Raw genomic sequence first — 21,887 nt, 5'->3', positions numbered from 1 at the left:
CACTCTCTCAGTATTGACCCTCCGATAGTGCATTACTCCCTCAGTACGGATCCTCCGACAGAGCAGCACTCCCTCAGTACTGACCCTCTGACAGTGCAGCAAACCCTCAGTACTGACCCTCTGACAATGCAGCACTCCCTCAGTACTGACCCTCTGAGAGTGCAGCACTCCCTCAGTACTGACCCTCTGACAGTGCAGCATTCCCTCAGTACTGACCCTCCAAAAGTGCAGCACTCTCTCAGTACTGACCCTCTGACAGTGCAGCACTCCCTCAGTACTGACTCCCCGCCAGTGAAGCACTCCCTCAGTACTGACCCTCTGACAGTGCAGCACTCCCTCAGTACTGACCCTCCGACAGTGCAGCACTCCCTCAGTACTGACCCTCACACAGAATATCACTCCCTCAGTACTGAGCCTCCAACAGTGTAGCACCCCCTCAGTACAGACCCTCTGAGAGTGCAGCACTCCCTCAGTACTGACCCTCTGACAGTGCGGCACTCCCTCAGTACTTACCCTCCGACAGTGCGGCACTCCCACGGTACTGACCCTCAGACAGTGCAGCACTCCCTCAGTACTGACGCTCTGACAGTGCAGCACTCCATCAGTACTGACTCTCCAACAGTGCAGCACTCCCTCAGTACTGACCCTGTGACAGTGCAGCACTCACTCAGTACTGACCCTCGGACAATGCAGCACTCCCTCAGTACTGACTCTCCGACAGTGCAGCACTCCCTCAGTACTGACCCTCTCACAGTGCAGCCCTCCCTCAGTACTGACCCTCTCAAAGTGCAGCACTCCCTCAGTGCTGACCCTCTGACAGTGCAGCACTCCCTCCGAACTCACCCTCTGAAACTGCAGCACTCCCTCAGTACTGACCCTCCTATAGTGCATTACTCCCTCAGTACTGATCCTCCGACACTGCAGCACTCCCCCAGTACTGACCCTCAGACATTACAGCACTCCCTCAGTACTGACCCTCTCACAGTATATCACTCCCTCAGTACTGAGCTTCCAACAGCGTAGCAACCCCTCAGTACTGAACCTCAGACAGTGCAGCACTCCCTCAGTACTGACTCTACGACAGTGCAGCACTCCCGCAGTACTAACCCAATGAAAGCGCTACACTCCCTCAGAACTGACCCTTTGACAGTGCAGCACTCCCTCAGTACTGACCCTCCGAAACTTCAGCACTCCCTCAGTATTGACCCTCCGATAGTGCATTACTCCCTCAGTACTGATCCTCCGACAGAGCAGCACTCCCTCAGTACTGACCCTCCAACACTGCAGCACTCCCCCAGTACTGACCCTCAGACAGTACAGCACTCCCTCAGTACTGACCCTCTCACAGTATATCACTCCCTCAGTACCGAACCTCCAACAGTGTAGCACCCCCTCAGTACTGAACCTCAGACAGTGCAGCACTCCCTCAGTACTGACTCTACGATAGTGCAGAACTCCCTCAGTACTAACCCACTGAAAGCGCTGCACTCCCTCAGAACTGAACATTTGACAAAGCAGCACTCCCACAGTACTGACCCTCCGAAACTGCAGCACTCTCTCAGTATTGACCCTCCGATAGTGCATTACTCCCTCAGTACTGATCCTCCGACAGAGCAGCACTCCCTCAGTACTGACCCTCCGACAGTACAGCACTCCCTCAGTACTGACCCACACACAGTATTTCACTCCCTCAGTACTGAGCCTCCAACAGTGTAGCACCTCCTCAGTACTGACCCTCTGAGAGTGCAGCACTCCCTCAGTACTGACCCTCTGACAGTGCAGCACTCCATCAGTACTGACCCTCTGACAGTGTGGCACTCCCACGGTACTGACCCTCCGACAGTGCAGCACTCCCTCAGTACTGACCCTCGGACAATGCAGCACTCCCTCAGTACTGACCCTCCGACAGTGCAGCACTCCCTCAGTACTGACCCTCCGACAGTGCAGCACTCCCTCAGTACTGACCCTCTGACACTGCAGCGCTCCTTCAGTTCTGACCCTCTGACAGTGCAGCACTCCCTCAGTACTGACTCTCTGACAGTGCTGCACTCCCTCAGTACTGACCCTCTGACAGTGCAGCACTCCCTCAGTACTGACTCTCCGACAGTGCAGCACTCCCTCAGTACTTACCCTCTGACAGTGCAGCATTCCCTCAGTACTGACCCTCTGAAAGTGCATCACTCCCTCAGTACTAACCCACTGAAAGCACTGCACTCCCTCAGAACTGACCCTTTGACAGTGCAGCCCTCCCTCAGTACTGACCCTCCGAAACAGCAGCACTCCCTCAGTATTGACCCTCAGACAGTATATCACTCCCTCAGTACTGAGCCTCTAACAGTTTAGCACCCCCTCAGTACTGAATCTACGACAGTGCAGCACTCCCTCAGTACTAACCCACTGAAAGCGCTGCACTCCCTCAGAACTGACCATTTGACAGTGCAGCACTCCCTCAGTACTGACCCTGCGACAGTGCAGCACTCCCTCAGTACTGATCCTCCGACAGTGCAGCACTCCCTCAGCACTGACCCTCTGACAGTGCAGCTCTCCCTCAGTACTGACCCTCCGACAGTGCAGCTCTCCCTCAGTACTGACCCTCCGACAGTGCAGCTCTCCCTCAGTACTGACCCTCCGGCAGTGCAGCACTCCCTCAGTACTGAGCCTCCGACAGTGCAACACTCCCTCAATACTGACCCTCCGGCAGTGCAGCACTCCCTCAGTACTGACCCTCCGACAGTGCAGCTCTCCCTCAGTACTGACCCTCCAGCAGTGCAGCACTCCCTCAGTACTGAGCCTCCGACAGTGCAACACTCCCTCAATGCTGCCCCTCCGGCAGTGCAGCACTCCCTCAGTACTGACCCTCAGACAGTACAGCACTGCCTCAGTACTGACCCTCTCACGGTATATCACTCCCTCAATACTGAGCCTCTAACAGTGTAGCACCCCCTCAGTACTGATCCTCCGACAGAGCAGCACTCCCTCAGTACTGACCCTCCGACAGTACAGCACTCCCTCAGTACTGACCCACACACAGTATTTCACTCCCTCAGTACTGAGCCTCCAACAGTGTAGCACCTCCTCAGTACTGACCCTCTGAGAGTGCAGCACTCCCTCAGTACTGACCCTCTGACAGTGCAGCACTCCATCAGTACTGACCCTCTGACAGTGCGGCACTCCCACGGTACTGACCCTCCGACAGTGCAGCACTCCCTCAGTACTGACCCTCGGACAATGCAGCACTCCCTCAGTACTGACCCTCCGACAGTGCAGCACTCCCTCAGTACTGACCCTCCGACAGTGCAGCACTCCCTCAGTACTGACCCTCTGACAGTGCAGCACTCCCTCAGTACTGACCCTCTGACACTGCAGCGCTCCTTCAGTTCTGACCCTCTGACAGTGCAGCACTCCCTCAGTACTGACTCTCTGACAGTGCTGCACTCCCTCAGTACTGACCCTCTGACAGTGCAGCACTCCCTCAGTACTGACTCTCCGACAGTGCAGCACTCCCTCAGTACTTACCCTCTGACAGTGCAGCATTCCCTCAGTACTGACCCTCTGAAAGTGCATCACTCCCTCAGTACTAACCCACTGAAAGCACTGCACTCCCTCAGAACTGACCCTTTGACAGTGCAGCCCTCCCTCAGTACTGACCCTCCGAAACAGCAGCACTCCCTCAGTATTGACCCTCAGACAGTATATCACTCCCTCAGTACTGAGCCTCTAATAGTTTAGCACCCCCTCAGTACTGAATCTACGACAGTGCAGCACTCCCTCAGTACTAACCCACTGAAAGCGCTGCACTCCCTCAGAACTGACCATTTGACAGTGCAGCACTCCCTCAGTACTGACCCTGCGACAGTGCAGCACTCCCTCAGTACTGATCCTCCGACAGTGCAGCACTCCCTCAGCACTGACCCTCTGACAGTGCAGCTCTCCCTCAGTACTGACCCTCCGACAGTGCAGCTCTCCCTCAGTACTGACCCTCCGACAGTGCAGCTCTCCCTCAGTACTGACCCTCCGGCAGTGCAGCACTCCCTCAGTACTGAGCCTCCGACAGTGCAACACTCCCTCAATACTGACCCTCCGGCAGTGCAGCACTCCCTCAGTACTGACCCTCCGACAGTGCAGCTCTCCCTCAGTACTGACCCTCCAGCAGTGCAGCACTCCCTCAGTACTGAGCCTCCGACAGTGCAACACTCCCTCAATACTGCCCCTCCGGCAGTGCAGCTCTCCCTCAGTACTGACCCTCAGACAGTACAGCACTGCCTCAGTACTGACCCTCTCACGGTATATCACTCCCTCAATACTGAGCCTCTAACAGTGTAGCACCCCCTCAGTACTGAACCTCAAACAGTGCATCACTCCCTCAGTTCTGACCCTCCGACGGTGCAGCGATCCCTCAGTACTGACCCTCTGACAGTGCCGCACTTTCTCAGTACTGACCCTCTGAAAGTGCGGCACTCCCTCAGTACTGACCCTCCGACAGTGCAGCTCTCCGTCAGTACTGACCCTCTGACAGTGCAGCACTCCCTCAGTACTGACCCTCCGGCAGTGCAGCACTCCCTCGGTACTTTCCCTCCGACAGTGCAGCACTCCCTCAGTACTGACCCTCCGACAGTGCAGCACTCCCTCAGTACTGACCCTCCGAAAGTGCAGCACTGCCTCACTACTGACCTTCCGACAGTGCAGCACTCCCTCAGTACTGACCCTCTGACAGTGCAGCACTCCCTTAGTACTGACCCTCTGACAGAGCAGCACTCTCTCAGTACTGACTCTCCGACAGTGCAGCGGTCCCTCAGTTCTGACCCTCTGACTGTGCGGCACTCCCTCAGTACTGACCCTCTGACAGTGCAGCACTCCCTCAGTTCTGACCCTCCGACAGTGCAGCGATCCCTCAGTACTGACCCTCTGACAGTGCCGCACTTTCTCAGTACTGACCCTCTGAAAGTGCGGCACTCCCTCAGTACTGACCCTCCGACAGTGCAGCTCTCCCTCAGTACTCACCCTCCGACAGTGCAGCACTCCCTCATTACTGAACCTCAGACAGTGCAGCTCTCCCTCAGTACTGACCCTCTGACAGTGCAGCAATCCCTCAGTACTGACCCTCCGGCAGTGCAGCACTCCCTCGGTACTTTCCCTCCGACAGTGCAGCACTCCCTCAGTACTGACCCTCCGACAGTGCAGCACTCCCTCAGTACTGACCCTCCGAAAGTGCAGCACTGCCTCAGTACTGACCTTCCGACAGTGCAGCACTCCCTCAGTACTGACCCTCTGACAGTGCAGCACTCCCTTAGTACTGACCCTCTGACAGAGCAGCACTCCCTCAGTACTGTCCCTCTGACAGAGCAGCACACCCTCAGTACTGACTCTCCGACAGTGCAGCGGTCCCTCAGTTCTGACTCTCCGCCACTGTAGCACTCCCTCAGTACTGACCCTCTGACACTGCAGCACCCTCTCAGTACTGACCCTCTGACAGTGCAGCACTCCCTCAGTACTGACCCTCCAGCAGTGCAGCACTCCCTCGGTACTTTCCCTCCGACAGTGCAGCACTGCCTCAGTACTGACCCTCCGACAGTGCAGCACTCCCTCAGTACTGACCCTCCGAAAGTGCAGCACTGCCTCAGTACTGACCTTCCGACAGTGCAGCACTCCCTCAGTACTGACCCTCTGACAGTGCAGCACTCCCTTAGTACTGACCCTCTGACAGAGCAGCACTCCCTCAGTACTGTCCCTCTGACAGAGCAGCACACCCTCAGTACTGACTCTCTGACAGTGCAGCGGTCCCTCAGTTCTGACTCTCCGCCACTGCAGCACTCCCTCAGTACTGACCCTCTGACACTGCAGCACCCTCTCAGTACTGACCCTCTGACAGTGCAGCACTTCCTCAGTACTGGTCCTCCGACAGTGCAGCACTCCCTCAGTACTAACCCTCCGACACTGCAGCACTCCCTCAGTACTGACCCTCAGACAGTACAGCACTCCCTCACTACTGACCCCCTGACAGTATATCACCCTCAGTACTGAGCCTCCAACAGTGTAGCACCTCCTCAGTACTGAACCTCAGACTGTGCAGCACTCCCTCAGTACTGACTCTACAACAGTGCAGCACTCCCTCAGTACTGACCCTTTGACAGTGCATCACTCCCTCAGTACTGACCCTCCGACAGTGCAGCACTTCCTAAGTACTGACCCTCCGACAGTGCGGCGCTTCCTCACTACTGACCCTCTGACAGTGCAGCACTCCCTCAGTACTGACCCTCCAACAGTGCAGCTCTCCCTCAGTACTGACCCACCTGCTGTACACGCCTTCCTCAATACTCGACTCTTAACCAACAGCTGGAACTAATTGCCTAGCCTCAATTACCTTACTGCTTGTGGCAGCTTGCTATGAGCGTGTTGCTGCTTTGTTTGCTGCTTCACAGTTATGAGCAGACTTCAAAACCTACTTCCCTGATGTTAACGCTTGTACATGTCCTGTGGTCGTGAAAGGCTCTATCTAAAAGCAGGTCTTGCTTGCTGAAGAATGCTTTAAATTTTGCACCTTTAAGGGGAGGTGCTGCTATTGAGGTCTGGCTGGCATGCACCAATGTCAGACAATTCTGGCGATTGCCATCAAAACGTGGAAATCTGTCTATTGTCCAAAAATTCATCTGTGACTGTAACAGAGGAGAGAAATATTCAGTCCACCGTGCTTTCCCCGGCGCTTTGAAACAGCTCTCCAAATATCCCCACTCCCTCTTCTTTCCCCCATAGCTAGGTAAATTGTTTCCACTTTCAAATAGTTATCCCCATTCCCCTTGGAAAGTTCCTGTTGGGTATGCTGCCACCGCCCTTTCAGGCAGCGCATTGGAGATCACAACGACTTCCTGCTTAAAGAATAAGCTCCCCTATCCCTGAGGGCGCTAATGGCGGCACTGACAACCAATTTAAGATAACCGGTCCAGCTTGTGGTGTGGCTCATTTATACGTGCTAAGATAACCAGTCTAGCTTGTGGTGTGGCTCATTGATACGTGCTAAGATAACCAGTCCAGCTTGTGGTGTGGCTCATTTATACATGCTAAGATAACCAGTCCAGCTTGTGGTGTGGCTGATTTATACGTGCTAAGATAACCAGTCCAGCTTGTGGTGTGGCTGATTTATACGTGCTAAGATAACCAGTCCAGCTTGTGGTGTGGCTCATTTATACATGCTAAGGTAACCAGTCCAGCTTGTGGTGTGGCTCATTTATACGTGCTCCAAGTGTTGTACATTCATATGTGGGGACCCGTCCTCTGCAAACAAAGGGAATATGGTCAAGCCTTGCGCCTTTTTTTGAGTCACTCGGGAGATGCTTCCTCCACAGTAATGCCTGGGCCAATCCGAGTCGACTTGTCATCCAATCAGCACCCTGTCGTATAAATCGTTCGGGACCCTTTGAAATTTGGCATTCTTCTGCTTGTCCTGGTGAGCACAAGAGGTGAAGCTTCGACAAGCCTCCCTGTATTCAATTTTAAATTCTGGGTCTGTCTGGTTACTGCGCCTCCTGGCACTGCAAATAGTTCCCTCCCACTGTCCAGCCACCCTTGCTGGACACTTCTCAGGGCAACAAATAATATATTTTAATGGGTAGTTGAGCACAGCTTTTGGTCAGGCACTCTATTGACGGGTGGCGTTTTGCAGCTAGCTAGCTTGAAAGTTTTGGTTCAGTCAGCAGTGCAGTGGATCTGTCTGAATTTACTGACACTTCCTCTCTCTCTCTCTCTCTCCCTCTCTCTCTCAGTCTCTCCCTCTGTGTGTGTGTGTGTCAAGGGTGCTGCTCTCAGCCCAGCTGGATAGGGGGAAACCTGACAATGAGTAACCAGCCCTTGTTCCTGTGGCCTGAGGCATTGTTTGAATGAGAAGCGAGTATGACATCAGCCTGACTGGGGGGAGGAGGTAGAGAAAGAGAGAGGGAGAGAGAGATTATCAGCTGGCAGGCTGCTCCCACTGAATGTACGAAGGGGGAGTGAGCGTGTGAGAGAGGCAGAGAAGTGCAGTCGCTATGACTCCCGCTGCCTTTCCAGTGCGAAACATGTCGCTCCACAGCTGCCTCAATGAAGCAAGGAGCTCATTGTAAACTTCCCAGCAAATCCAGGCAGGGCTGAGCGGATCATGTCTCTCTGGCTCCCAACCAGGAGAGAGAAGTACGGGGTTGGTGAGTACACATATGTTCCATTGCTGCATTTCACTGTCCCAACTCATGTAAAACTCTCTGCAAAAACTCTCTGGGGCTCAACTGTAACTCGCTCTCTTGCAAATTCCTGTTCTCCACCCCCCCCACCCCCCACCCCGACCCCCTTCACAAGCTCTGACTTGTTAGAGGGAGGAGAATTTCCATTTATAAAGAGCAACTCCACAGTGATCTCCAGCTTTTACAACTCAATCTTTCTCTCTCTCTCTCTCTCTCTCTACTGAGAATTAAGAGGAAATGTTTGGAAAAAAAATAAAGACAAGAGACAGGCAGTGAGCAGGCCCCTGTCCTGTCAGGACTGTTCATTCATCTGTCCAGCTTGCTGATTCAGTCCTGATTCATTCACTGCTCAGAAAAGAGGTGGCACATTCCCTACTGCGTTTACATGGTGCCTGGTTCTCTTAAAATGTGTGAAGGTGTTTGGCAGTTGTGTTTATGGAACAATATTTCACCCCCTCCCAAACCCTCCAGCAGCAACCCCCCCCTCCCCCCAAACCAGTCACATAGCAGATATTAGGGCAGGTGATTCAAGGAGCCAGGTTTTAAGGACCGTCTTAAAGGAGGGAGGTGAGGTAGAGAGGGGAGTGGGAGAGGTGTAGGGAGGGAATTCCTGAGCTCGGGGCCCAGGCAGCTGAAGGCACGGCCGCCGATGGTGGAGAGATTCAAATCGGGGGACGCTCGAGAGTCCGGAATTACAGGAGTGCAGAGATCTCGGAGGGTTTTTGGGGGCTGGAGGAGATTACAGAGATATGGAGGGAATCGAAAACAAGGGTGAGAGTTTTAAAATTGAGGCGCTGCTTGACCGGGAGCCAGTGTAGGTCAGCGAGCACGGGGAATGGGACTCGGCACAGCTAAGACAAGGGCAGGAGATGAGCTCGAGTTTACGGAGAGTTAGAATGTGGGGGACCAGCCAGGAAAGTGCTGGAATGGTCGAGTCTAGAGATAATGAAGGCAGGGATGAGGGACTCAACCGATCCCATGTGGACCTCAAAAATCCTGTTATGCTCCAGCGAATTAGCCTCGACACCTCATGCTATGGGTTCGAGTTTCTGGCATGTGAATAACTTTTATCCTGCGCCCAATAAAAGCCAAAGAGTCCCTGGCGGCTACTGCACCATCATAATATACAACCCCCAGCTTGATTAGATGGAGACTCCCTCCCACCGGGAACTGGTGTTTCCCAATTCAGCCAATCCTGCATTTAAGGATATAATGCATGTGAGGCACTGAGGGAGTGCTACATTGTCACCAACCTGATAGTAAGCGCGAGTGTCGTCTGCCTGTTAAGCTAGGGGTCCCAGTGAGCTATTCAGGTAATAATGTCTCGGCCAACGTTCCTCCCTCGATCAAAAGGAGCACTAACTGCTCATTAAGCTCTCAATGCTTTTTGTTTACTTTTATTCTTTCATGGGACGCGGGCGTCGCTGGCAAGGCCAGCATTTGTTGCCCGTCCCTAATTGCCCCTTGAACTGAACGGCTTGCTGGGGCCATTTCAGAGAGGCAGTTAAGAGTCAACCACGTTGCTGTGGGTCTGGAGTCACATGTAGGTCAGACCGGGTAAGGACAGCAGATTTCCTTACCTGTGATGTCAGGGTTGAGAAAAACTGTTCTCTGTATCTACACAACAATCGCCCCAAAAGTACTTTGGATTTTTTTTTTTCTTGTGTGAGTGTGAAGCAATTTGAAATACTTCCGAGAAATGCAAAGAGATTGGGGGCTAGATGTGTAGCAATCATTGAAGGTGGCAGGACTGGTTGAGAAAGTGGTGAATAAAGCGTATGGGATCCTGAATTAGTAGGGGCATAGAGTGAAAAAAGCAAGGGGATTCTGATAGACTTGTATAAAACACTGGTTTGGCCTCAGCTGGAGCATTGTGTCCAGTTGTGGGTGCTGCGCTTTAGGAAGGATGTGAAGGTATTAGAAAAGATTCATGAGAATTGTTCCAGGATGAGGAGCTTCAGTTATGTGGAGATACTGGAGAAGCCGGTGCTGTTCTTCTTGGAGAAGAGAAGGTTGAGAGGAGATTTGATCGAGGTGTTCAAAATCCAGAGGGACCTGGACAGAGCGGAGAGGGAGAGAGAGAGACTGTTCCCATTGGCGGTAGGATCGAGAGCCAGAGGGCCCAGAGTTGTTGCTAAAAGAAGCAGTGAGGAGAATCTTTTTCACGCAGCGAGTGGTTAGGATCTGGAATGGAGAATGTGGGAGAGGCAGGTCCAATCAAGGAATTCAGGAGAGATTCGGATTATTATCCATAAAGGAAGAATGAGTAAGGCTCCGGGCAGAAGGCAGGGGAGTGGGACCAGGTGAGTTGCTCCCTGCAGAGAGCCAGCACACACAGGACTGGCTGAATGGCCTCTTCCTCTGTAACCAACCCAAGATCCTACGAAGCACGGTTCTCTCTTTGATGATGAAGCAACCTCACAAAACCTCATGTCAAAAGGTTAATCCTCCACTGCGGCTCTGGCTCGTGTGAGGGTGTGAGGGTGTGTGGGTGTGAGGGTGTGAGGGTGTGTGGGTGTGAGGGTGTGTGGGTGTGAGGGTGTGAGGGTGTGAGGGTGTGTGGGTGTGAGGGTGTGAGGGTTTGAGGGTGTGTGGGTGTGAGGGTGTGAGGGTGTGTGGGTGTGAGGGTGTGAGGGTGTGAGGGTGTGAGGGTGTGTGGGTGTGAGGGTGTGAGGGTGTGTGGGTGTGAGGGTGTGAGGGTGTGTGGGTATGAGGGTGTGTGGGTGTGAGGGTGTGAGGGTATGAGGGTGTGAGGGTGTGAGGGTGTGAGGGTGTGTGGGTGTGAGGGTGTGAGGGTGTGAGGGTGTGTGGGTGTGAGGGTGTGAGGGTGTGAGGGTGTGTGGGTGTGAGGGTGTGTGGGTGTGAGGGTGTGTGGGCGTGAGGGTGTGTGGGCGTGAGGGTGTGTGGGCGTGAGGGTGTGAGGGTGTGAGGGTGTGAGGGTCTGAGGGTGTGTGGGTGTGAGGGTGTGTGGGTGTGAGGGTGTGTGGGTGTGTGGGTGTGAGGGTGTGAGGGTGTGAGGGTGTGTGGGTGTGAGGGTGTGAGGGTGTGTGGGTGTGAGGGTGTGTGGGTGTGAGGGTGTGAGGGTGTGAGGGTGTGTGGGTGTGAGGGTGTGAGGGTTTGAGGGTGTGTGGGTGTGAGGGTGTGAGGGTGTGTGGGTGTGAGGGTGTGAGGGTGTGAGGGTGTGAGGGTGTGTGGGTATGAGGGTGTGTGGGTGTGAGGGTGTGAGGGTGTGAGGGTGTGTGGGTGTGAGGGTGTGAGGGTGTGAGGGTGTGTGGGTGTGAGGGTGTGTGGGTGTGAGGGTGTGTGGGCGTGAGGGTGTGTGGGCGTGAGGGTGTGTGGGCGTGAGGGTGTGAGGGTGTGAGGGTCTGAGGGTGTGTGGGTGTGAGGGTGTGTGGGTGTGAGGGTGTGTGGGTGTGTGGGTGTGAGGGTGTGAGGGTGTGAGGGTGTGAGGGTGTGAGGGTGTGAGGGTGTTTGGGTGTGAGGGTGTGAGGGTGTGAGGGTGTGAGGGTGTGTGGGTGTGAGGGTGTGAGGGTGTGTGGGTGTGAGGGTGTGAGGGTGTGAGGGTGTGAGGGTGTGAGGGTGTGTGGGTGTGAGGGTGTGAGGGTGTGAGGGTGTGTGGGTGTGAGGGTGTGAGGGTGTGAGGGTGTGTGGGTGTGTGGGTGTGAGGGTGTGAGGGTGTGTGGGTGTGAGGGTGTGAGGGTGTGTGGGTGTGTGGGTGTGAGGGTGTGAGGGTGTGAGGGTGTGTGGGTGTGTGGGCGTGAGGGTGTGTGGGTGTGAGGGTGTGAGGGTGTGAGGGTGTGTGGGTGTGAGGGTGTGAGGGTGTTTGGGTGTGAGGGTGTTTGGGTGTGAGGGTGTGAGGGTGTGAGGGTGTGAGGGTGTGTGGGTGTGTGGGTGTGAGGGTGTGTGGGTGTGAGGGTGTGAGGGTGTGAGGGTGTGAGGGTGTGAGGGTGTGTGGGTGTGAGGGTCTGAGGGTCTGAGGGTTGTGCCCCTGCCCTGTGAGTGTTGGGACCAGCTGAAGACAGAGGGAGACGGGGATGAGGTTAAAACGAGGACGAGGGTTTGGGGGGGGGAGGCCCTAAACCTGAGGCCCTAAGCCTGGCGGCTGTGGTGGGCAGAGAGGCAGCTGCTGCCCCGAGTGTCCCTGCTACAGGGGAAGGAGTTCCCCAGTGCTGCCCCCGTGTCCACCCCAAGCTGCTGCTCCGAGGCTGGCTGGCAAGGACGAGACCCTCTATTCCTCCGTTAAGCCAGGGCTGTGGGGGACATGGTGCAGAATTCGCGTGACGGAGAATCAAACGCAAGTTGGGCGGGCTCCAGCGCTCCGAACGTGCTGTGGTCTGTATCTCCTCCCTACCACCCCACCTTGTGCCTTCCACCCCTTTCAGCTGCTCCAGCAGACGACTCCCATTGCACCTCCTCGCCGCTTTGTGCTGGGCACAGCCGGTCAAGTGAGTGGGCCGCAAGGTGGCAAGCGGAGAATAGTGAGGGGGGGGTGCCGGGGGGGTGGGGCGGAGATTGTTCACTCTGGCCGCGAGGTTTGAGAAGCAGGATAATTAGTGAATCTGGTAAATGATGGTGATCAGGGAGACTTGGCCATACTCGTACGAGGGGCACGGAAACTTACTCTGCCGGCACAGCAAGCGATTGGGAAGGCCAATGACACGTTGGTCTTCATTACATAGAGGGTTGGAGTCCAGGAATAAAGACCTCCTCGGTTGTTCGGCTTTGGTGAGGGTACATCTGGAACACACACACAGAGGCTTGAGGATCTTTGGCCTTTTCTACCCCAGAGTGGGGGTGGGGGGTGCGGAGGCTCCATCGTTGAATACACTTGCGGCTGGCATTGACAGGTTTCTCTTTTTTTTTCTGGTGTCTCAGTGAATCCAGGGGAGCCGGGCGGGCAAGTGGGAGGTGAAGCCCCAAGGTGGGCCGCGATGGGGCTGAAAGGCAGAGCAGGCTCTTGAGGGGCTGAATGGCCTCCTGCTCCTGTCTCTCTCTCTCTCTCTCTCTCTCTCTCTCTGTCGTTCCTACGCAAGGCAAAACCGAAGGTGCCACAGCGATGCACACTGATGCTTGTGTCAACCACAAGGTGACCTTTGATCGTTGACCGTGTGCTGCCAGGAAGGTTTTTTAACCAGCGGAGAGCCCCAGGAAGGAAGGCAAGGATTTCAACAGCCCTTTGGTTGGGTTAAAGAATAGAAATGGATTTCTCAATTAACTGAAGAATTTATGCACGAGAGAAACCAATTGGCCCTCAGTGTCGAAGGAACCGGACCCTCATGAGCGCAGAAGATACGTTTTGAAAAGCGGAGGAACGCAATTGGGGTGTTAAGTTCGGCACAAGCTATAGAAAGCTACAGCACAGGAGGCCATTCAGCCCACAGCTCTTGGAATGAGCTATCAGTTAATCCCCCGCTCCCACCACCCCCCCCACCCCCAACGCCCTCCGCTCTTGTGGTGCCAGCTTTGATCGTTCCATTTCGAGTGTTCATCCAGTCCCCCCATGGAAAGCGCTTCAACCCCGATTCAATCCTCTCTCTGCGCTGGGACCCAAAATAAAAAAAAGGAGAAAGGCTTGCATTTATGTAGCGCCTTTCCCGTCCGCCCAGCAGCACTTCACAGCCGGTTGGCCGCTGTTGCAATGTCGGGGGGCGCGGCAGCTAACCTGCGCACAGCAAGGCCTCCCTCCCAGCAATGTGATCGGGACCAGATTATCCGTCTGGCCTGGTGTTGTTTGAGGGGTAAATATTGGCCGGGACACAGGGGTGGGGTGGAGTGGGGTGGAGGGGCCGGGGGTCGGGGAGGGGGGGTCGGTGGTGGAGTGGGGGGTGGGGGAGTGGAGGTACAACTCCCCTGCCCTTCTTCGAAATGGCTGGCACCCATCTGAGAGGGCAGACAGGAGCTCGGTTTTAACGCCAGACGTCAGAAACAGCACCGCCAACAGTGCAGCTCTCCCACCAGCGCTGCACCGGAACATCGGCCTCGATTTCTGGTACCCAAGTCCTGGGTTTTGCCCTCGTCAGGCGGGTTCGGCGGGGGTGGGAGGGGGGTGTTGGGTGAGCCGGAGCAGCAGGGAAGCTGTCCACCACCCACGATCGGGCCGTGATTCACATCGCTGTCTGGGGGAGATTGCTGTGTGCAAATTGGCTGCTGCGTTTCCTACATTACAGCAATGACTGCACTTTTAAAAAGTACCTCATTGGCTACAAAGTGCTTTGGGATGTTGAACGGTCCTAAAAGGTGCTATATAAATGCAGCTGTGTTTTTATTTTCACTGAATCCCTGCTTTGCACTCAAGTGTAGTTTTAAGTTGAAGTTAGCAAGCAAAGTGATATAAAGCTACGCGTCACTGCCTGCAGCCTATAGGAGGGGAATCATGGCCCCCAGAAAGAGAGTTAGGGCAAAAGATTCTCACACAACAATCCAAATTTGCAGTTGAAGGAAGTTGAGTTTTGTTTTACAGTGAGGAGGTTAGTAACCTAACTATACAAGGAGCTGACCACATTAATGGGGACAAATGATTCACAGTGGAATCAGGTTCAAATAGAGATGCAAGTCAAAAGGTTAGTTCAATCTGTGCCCCCGAATCCTAACACCGTCAGCCAATGGGAACAGCTTCACTTTGTCTACCTTTTCCAAACCTGTCAGAATCTTGTCCACCTCTATCAAATCTCCCCTCGATCCCCTTTGCTCCAAGGAGAACAACCCCAGCTTCTCAGACCCAACCTTGTAGCTAAAACCCCTCATCCCTGGATCCATTCGGGTAAATCCCCTCCACGCCCTCTCAAGGACCCCTCACACCCTTCCTGAAGTGTGGCGACCAGAACTGGACACAATCCTCTAGTTGTGGCCTCATGAGACACTGAGGAGGGAGACGATCTAAGGTAATAGCCCGATGTGTTTCCTTCGGCTTCCATCTTTGAGGCTAAGGGGCTAAAGAGGGCCCCGCAGCACCCACAGGGGGAGGGCCCTGGACACTTGGCCAGTCATGGGGTCAGAGGGCAGGGCTGTGGGCCTGTGCCCTGTGGGCAGCTGGGCTGGGCACCAGCGTAGGCTCTCCCAACCAGGGCCCGTTCGTCACCCCGTCCCGTCAAGCTGCATCGAATGCCGGGCTCTGGGGCGAAAGGGCAGGGGGTGAAAGGTTAACACCTCTCCTCCAGCCCAACAGCACCTCCCGGTCCCTTGAGCTCAGCTGATGCCATTGAGGTCAAGTGGCAGCAACTGCTATCTGCTATCAGGTCCGATGCAGACAACATCTGGCTCTTTGAGCGACAGGTGTGGATTCATCCCTTGCAGCTGCAAGCTGCTTGACTTCCCTTCTTCATCGCAGACGAGGCAGTACCAGGCAGACCATTAAATATTGGAAAGGAAGGGTTCCCGCACTGAGTCTACAGAGCAGAGAGGTCGCAGGCTCCGTTTCGGGCCTACTGGCGTCTCGGACAATCCCTTCGAACTAAGGAGGGAGGGAACCTCAGACGGGGCCTCTACTCCTAATCCAGTCAGGCCCAAGGGTATCCGTCGAGGCGGAGGTCAGGTCAGGCTCCGCACCAGGTCCAGCGGCCTAGCCCGGCCTGTATGTCGCCCTCAGCCTGCCCGGCGAGGCGGGGGGGGTGGTGAGAGCAGCGGAGCCAAAACGAGGCTGCGCAAGTCCATTTTACCTGACCTCAGAGCCAAATTTATAGTTCATTTGCTTTCTGTTTTTTAAACCTTTGAGCTAGAATGCTCCGTCCTTCTCCTTCTCACAGGAGTAAGAGGGCGATCGGCACCAGGACCCCTGTTCAGCCCTGGCCGTGGGTCAGCCGCAACTCTCAGGGCCGGCGAGGGGAGAGCTCTGGGCCAAGTGGAAAGGGAGCCCGAGGGTGAAGGCCTCGGTGTTGGGCGCGTGCCCGGGTTTTTGGGGTGAGGTGTGGGGGGGGCGGTGGGGCGTGGTGGGGGGAGCCGAGGGGAAGGTGGCTCTGGAGAAGCCTGGGCCCTGGGTGAAGCCAGTCCAGGGTAGCGGAGGGTCACGGCTCCGGGTTTGGCCCGGCAAGAACACTCGCCTTCTTCCCCGGATGGACTGGCAGCTGGTCAAAGTCTGTCTGTGCAACAATCTCTCTGTGTGCTGTTAAACCCCGCACTGTTTGCTCATTCACCCAGAGACCAAACCCACACAGCCACCACAGGCCAAGAGCCTGTTCGGCATTTCTCTGCATTCCTCGCTCCCTCCGGGAACAAAAACATCTCCTTTTATCAGCTCCTGACCTTCGAGTCCTCCGATTGGCGTACCCGCTGTATCTCTGTGACCATGACACCAAACCCCGCACTCCCCACCCCCCCTCCAACCCCCCCACCGACCCACCTGCTTGGCGCCAGTTGTCCGTCATTGTCAGCTGTTGCCTGTTTTATCTCGCGCGGCCCACTCGTGAGGGCTGTTCGTGCCACGCTCAGCCCATCGCCTGCCAGTCCTGGCTCAGCGGGAGGCCCCTCTGCCTCTCTGCCGTGGGGTTCGAGCCCCACTCCCAGCGGCCTTGAGCGCGGGTTCCAGGCTGACGCTCCCAGGGCGGGACCGGGGAGGGAGCGCCACCCCTGCCGGGGGGTGGGGGGTGGGGGGTTGCCGTCTTTTTCAGATGAGACCTTTAAAACGATGCCCCGGTTGGATATGTAAGATCCCGCGGTACCACGTTGAAGAAGCGGCTGTGGGGCGTTCACCCCGGTGCCCTGGCCAATATCTATCCCTCGCCCAACGCGGCGCAAAAAAAAAAGAAAAGAAAAGAGAAAGGACAGTTTACTCGGGTCGTTGCCGTTTGTGGGATCTTGCTGTGCCCCGGGAGAGGGCCAGGGAGTGGGGGCTGCGGAGAGCCGGCACAGACGCCGGGGCCCCGAATGGCCTCCTTCTGCGCTGTGACCATTCCATGGGGTTTGTTTAATCGTGGCGTGACGTACAGGCCGCTGGCTGACCCCTGCTGTCACCCTCACTCACCCTCACCCTCCACCCTCACCCTCCACCCCCTCCTCACACCCAGTCTGCTTGCGGGTACTGTGTTTTCTCTCTCTCGCTTGAGAGAGAGAGAGAGTGAGAGAGAGAGAGAGAGAGAGTGAGAGTGGTTCGCCAGGCCAAAGCCTGCCTCACCTTGGCAACCACATCAGTCAGGCCATCTCCAGGCAGGATATCAGGTTGCTCGTCGAGCAGCTGGAGAGAACACAGATGGCGGAGAGGGTGAACACAAGCTGCGGAGGACCGAGCACAGAAAGGGAATTGTGTGAAGAGGCCAAGTGAAGCAGCCGAGAGTTTTCGTTTACAAGCGCCGTCAGAAAAACCAATTGGACGTTTCTCCTAGCTCCCCACTTCCTGGTTCTACACGTAACAGGTTGGATCAGAGTTTAATCGTCAGCGGTGCGACAAACTGCCTCAAGTGGCTCCCGCTTTTCGCACGGGAACAGGTCCCCGACACGCGAGTGCAAATCCTCTCTTGGCTCCAACACAGGCTGAACTTTGCCTGTCCTCGGTCTGGATGGGTCCCTGCCAGACTGGAATTGGCTCGCGTTATCCAGCGGGGTGGGGAGTCGGGGGGGGGGAGGTGAGCTTTAAAGCTGCGGCACAACGTCCGCCTGGTGACAGAGGGGGAAGGAATATCCTCACGGACCAGTCGGCCGTCATCTCGGTCCCACGTAGAGCAGCCTTCACTGGAGCCCAGGTCGCACGAGAGGGTCAACTAGGGCTTCAGTCGGCCCTCTGTTGCCAGGGGTTGCCTACCCTTGGCCCTGCTGCAGACAGTACATTATGGGGTGACTACTAGAAGCCGACTATGAACCTCTGGTGTATCCCCAAGGATTAATCCCCCACCAACACCCCCCCCCCGCCCTCCTATTTCCCATCCACGCGTCACCCCTCAGTGACATCCTCTGAAAGCACTGTGTTAGCTTTCACATGTACGTTGATGACACCCAGCTCTTCCTCATCACCAGCTCTCTCTCCATCATCCAACACTCTGCGGCCCGTGTCCAAACCCCACACCGAGTCCCGTTCACCCTCTACCCCCTGTGCTCACTGACCTACGTTGGCTCCCAGTCCAACAACACCTCGATTATAAAATTCCTGTCTTTTTCAAATCCCTCCATGACCTCACCCCCCTCACAATCCCAATCCCAATCCCTCCAAGGTCTCTGCACTCCTCCAATCCTGACCTCTTGCCAATCCCCAATTTCCATTACTCCAGCATTGGTGCCTTCAGCTGCCTGGGGCCTAAGTTCTGGGATTCCCTCCCTAAACCTCTCTCTCTTTCTCTCTCCCCTGTCTCTCTCCTCTCTCCCTGTCTCCCCAGTCTCTCTTTCCTCTCTCTCTCTCGCTCCTTCCTCTCTGTCAGTCTCTCTTTCTCTCTACTCTCTCTGTCTCCCTACTCTCTCTCCCTCTGCTCTCCTCTCTCTCTGTCTCTCTCCTGTCTCTCTCGTATCTCTCTCTCCTCGCCTCTGTCTCATTCCACTCTCTCTGTCTCATTCCCCTCTGTCTCCCTGTCTCTCTCACCTCTCTGTCTCATCTCTCTCTCTCTCTTTCTCTTTCTCTCTCTTTCTCTCATCTCTCTCTCTCACACTCACCTCTCTCTCTCTTCTCACCTCTCTCTCTATTTTTCCTATCTCTCTCTGTCTCTCTCACTTCTCTCCTCTCTCACGGTCTCTCTATCTCTTTCCCCTCTGTCTCTCTCCTCTCTCTACCCTCTCCTTGCTCTCTGCCTCCCTACTCACTATCTCTGTCTCTCTCTCCTCTCCCTCTCCTCTCTCTCCTCTCTCTCTCCTCTCTATCTCTCTCTGTCTCTCTTCTCTCCCCCCTTATTTCTCTGTCTCCCCTTTCTCTTACTGTGCTCTCTACATGTCTTTGTCTCTCTCTCTCTCACACTTCTCTCTCTCTCTCAAACCTCTCTCTCTCCTCTCTCTATTTCTCCTGTCTCTCTCTGTCTGTCTCCTCTCTTTATCTCTCTCTCTCTCTCCGCCTCCCTACTCTCTCTATCTCTCTCTCTCTCTCCTCCCTTTGTCTCTCCATCTCTCTCCTCTCTGTCTCTCTTCTCTCCCCCCTTTTTTCTCTCTGCCTCTGCTTTCTCTTTCTCTACTCTCTATATGTCTCTGTCTCTCTCTCCTCTCTCTCTCCTCTCTCTCTCCTCTCTCTCCCCTCTCTCTCTCTCTCACCTCTCTCTCCCCTCTCTCTCCTCTCTCTCTCCCCTCTCTCTCCTCTCTCTCCTCTCTCTCTCCTCCCACTCCTCTCTCTCTCCTCTCTCTCTCCTCTCTCTCTCCTCTCTCTCCTCTATCTCTCTCGCACCTCTCTCTCTCCTCTATCTCTCTCGCACCTCTCTCTCTCCTCTCTCACCTCTCTCTCCCCTCTCTCTCCTCTCTCTCCTCTCTCTATCCTCTCTCTCCCCTCTATCTCTCTCTCCTCTCTCTCTCCTCTCTCTCACCTCTCTCTCCCCTCTCTCTCCTCTCTCACCTCTCTCCCACCTCTCTCTCTCACCTCTTTCTCCTCTCTCTCCTCTCTCTCACACCTCCCTCTCACCTCTCTCTCTCTCACACCTCTCTCTCCTCTCTCGTATTTCTTCTGTCTCTCTCTGTCTTTCTCCTCTCTCTCTCAGTCTCTCTCTTTATCTCTCTCTCCCCTCTGTCTTTCTCCTCTCTCTTCTCGCTCTCTGCCTCCCTACTCTCTATCTCTGTCTCTCTCTCCTCTCTCTCCTCCCTTTGTCTCTCTATCTCTCGCTCCTCTCTATCTCGCTCTGTCTCTCTTCTCTCCCCCTTCTTTCTCTGTCTTTCCTTTCTCTTTCTCTACTCTCTACATGTCTCTGTCTCTCTCTCCTCTCTCTCTCTCCTCTCTCTGTCTCCTCTTTCTATCTCTCCCCATCTGTGTTTTCTCTCCTGTCTCTCTCGTAGCTCTTTCCTTTCTCTTCTCTCTGTCTCTGCCCTCTCTCTCTCCTCTCTCTGTCTCATTCCACTCTCGCCTCTCTCTGTCTCATTCCCCTCTGTGTCCCTATCTCTCTCTCTCTGCCTCTCCTCTGTCTCTGTGCTCTCTCTCTCACCTCTCTCGTTATTTCCCTTGTCTCTCTCTTTCTCTGTCTTCTCTCTCTCCTCTCTTGTTAACTCTCTCTTTCCTCTCTCTCTCTCTCTTTATCTCTCTCTCCTCTCTCTGTCTCTCTCTCCTCTCTGTCTCTCTCTCCTCTCTGTCTCTCTCCTCTCTGCCCCCCCACTCTCTATCTCTCTTTATCTCTCTCCTTTCTCTCTCTCTCTCTTCTCTTTGTCTCTCCTATCTCTCTCTATAATGTCTCTCTTCTCTCCCACCTCTCTCTCTGTCTCTCCTTTCTCTACTCTCTATCTCTCTCCTCTCTGTCTCCTCTCTCTCCCTCTCCTCTTTCTCTGTCTCTCTCTCCTGTCTCTCATCTCTCATTCCACTGTGTCTCCCTGCTCTCTCTCATCTCTCTCTCTTTATTTCCCTTGTCTCTCCCCCCCTCTCTTGTTATCCCTCTCTTTATCTCTCTCTCTCCTCTCTGTCACTCTCCTTTCTGCCTCCCTACTCTTTATCTCTCTCTCCTCCTTTCTCTCCTCTCTTTGTCTCTCTCCTATCTCTCTCTATTCTCTCTCTCTCCTCTCTATCTCTCTGTCTCTCTTCTCTCCCCCTTCCTCTCTCTCTCTGTCTCTCCTCTCTATCTCTCTCCTCTCTCTCTGTCTCCCTTTTCTCTATCTCTACTCTCTATCTGTCTCTGTCTCTCTTTCCCTCTCTCTTTCCCTCTCTCCTCTCTCTTTCCCAACTCTCATCCCTCTCTGTCTCTTTCTCTCTCTCTCTTCTCTCCCTCTCCTCACTCTCCTCTCTACTATCTCTCTCTCCCCCCTCTCTGTCCCTCTCTGTCTCAGTCTCTGTTTCTTTTCTCCCTCTCAATCTCTCTCTCTCTGTCACTCCCGTGCTCTCTCTCTGTTCCCCTTAGTCTCTGTCTATCTCACTCTGTCTTCTTTTTCTCCTCACCCACCCTCTATCTCTCCTCTCTCTCTCTCTCTCTCTCTCTCTCTCTCCCTCCCTCTCTCCCTTTAGACGCTCCTTAAACACCCCCAGCCCCTCCAAATATCTCCTTATGTGGCTCAGTGTCCAATGTTGCTTTGATAACACTCCCGGGAAACATTTGACGCTGCCTACGGCACTATTTCAATGCAAGTTGTTGTTGTTGTTGAGTGCCTGGAACAAGAAAGCATAGTGTTGTTTCTTTAAGCGCCGACTGGGATGTGTTGCAACTCGGCGGTTCAGTGGGCTGCTTTCTTACGCAGGTGACGTGCCAAGGTCAGAGCGCCGAGATAACCCACTGAGATGAGGCAAGCCGCCATCGTTAACCAGGTCTGGGAGCAGAGGTCGGGTTCTTGGAATCCACACTTGCGATGTGGGAGCTCTCGTACCAGGAGCTGGGGGCCCTTTGGAGAGGTAGAGGGAGAGGCTGTTGGACGTTCCATTCTGGATGCTAAGTAGCCAGGGAGACAAATAATGCAAGCTGCCTTTGCCCCTTACCACGTCCCATTCACCCATCACGCCTGTGCCAAGTCCCTGGCCTGCCAACACCTCAATTTTAAACTCCTTGTTTTCGAATCCCTCCATAGCCTCACTCCCTCCCTATCTCTGTAACCTCCTCCAGCCCCCACAACCCTCCGAGATCTCCCTGTTCCTCTAATTCCGGCCTCTCGAGCGTCCCC

At 54.9% G+C, this 21,887-nt stretch overlaps 1 protein-coding gene across 3 annotated transcripts in view; it reads left to right on the top strand.

The window, feature by feature from the left end:
- Positions 1–7,971: 7,971 nt before the first annotated feature.
- dock5 (dedicator of cytokinesis 5) overlaps positions 7,972–21,887 on the top strand; it is a 171,275-nt gene continuing 157,359 nt past the window's right edge. For 2 of the 3 annotated variants that reach the window (XM_041209787.1, XM_041209785.1), the window contains exon 1: positions 7,972–8,171. In XM_041209787.1, the coding sequence (XP_041065721.1) occupies positions 8,129–8,171 (43 nt within the window). In that variant the 5' untranslated portion in view covers positions 7,972–8,128. The remainder of the gene's footprint in view (positions 8,172–21,887) is intronic. The other variant, XM_041209786.1, reaches the window with a different exon arrangement.

The sequence above is a fragment of the Carcharodon carcharias genome, chromosome 17, assembly GCF_017639515.1.
Source record: "Carcharodon carcharias isolate sCarCar2 chromosome 17, sCarCar2.pri, whole genome shotgun sequence".
Classification (NCBI taxonomy): Eukaryota; Metazoa; Chordata; class Chondrichthyes; order Lamniformes; family Lamnidae; genus Carcharodon; species Carcharodon carcharias.
Note: the sequence above shows the minus strand (reverse complement) of the source record. Positions and strands in the feature narration are given on the sequence as shown.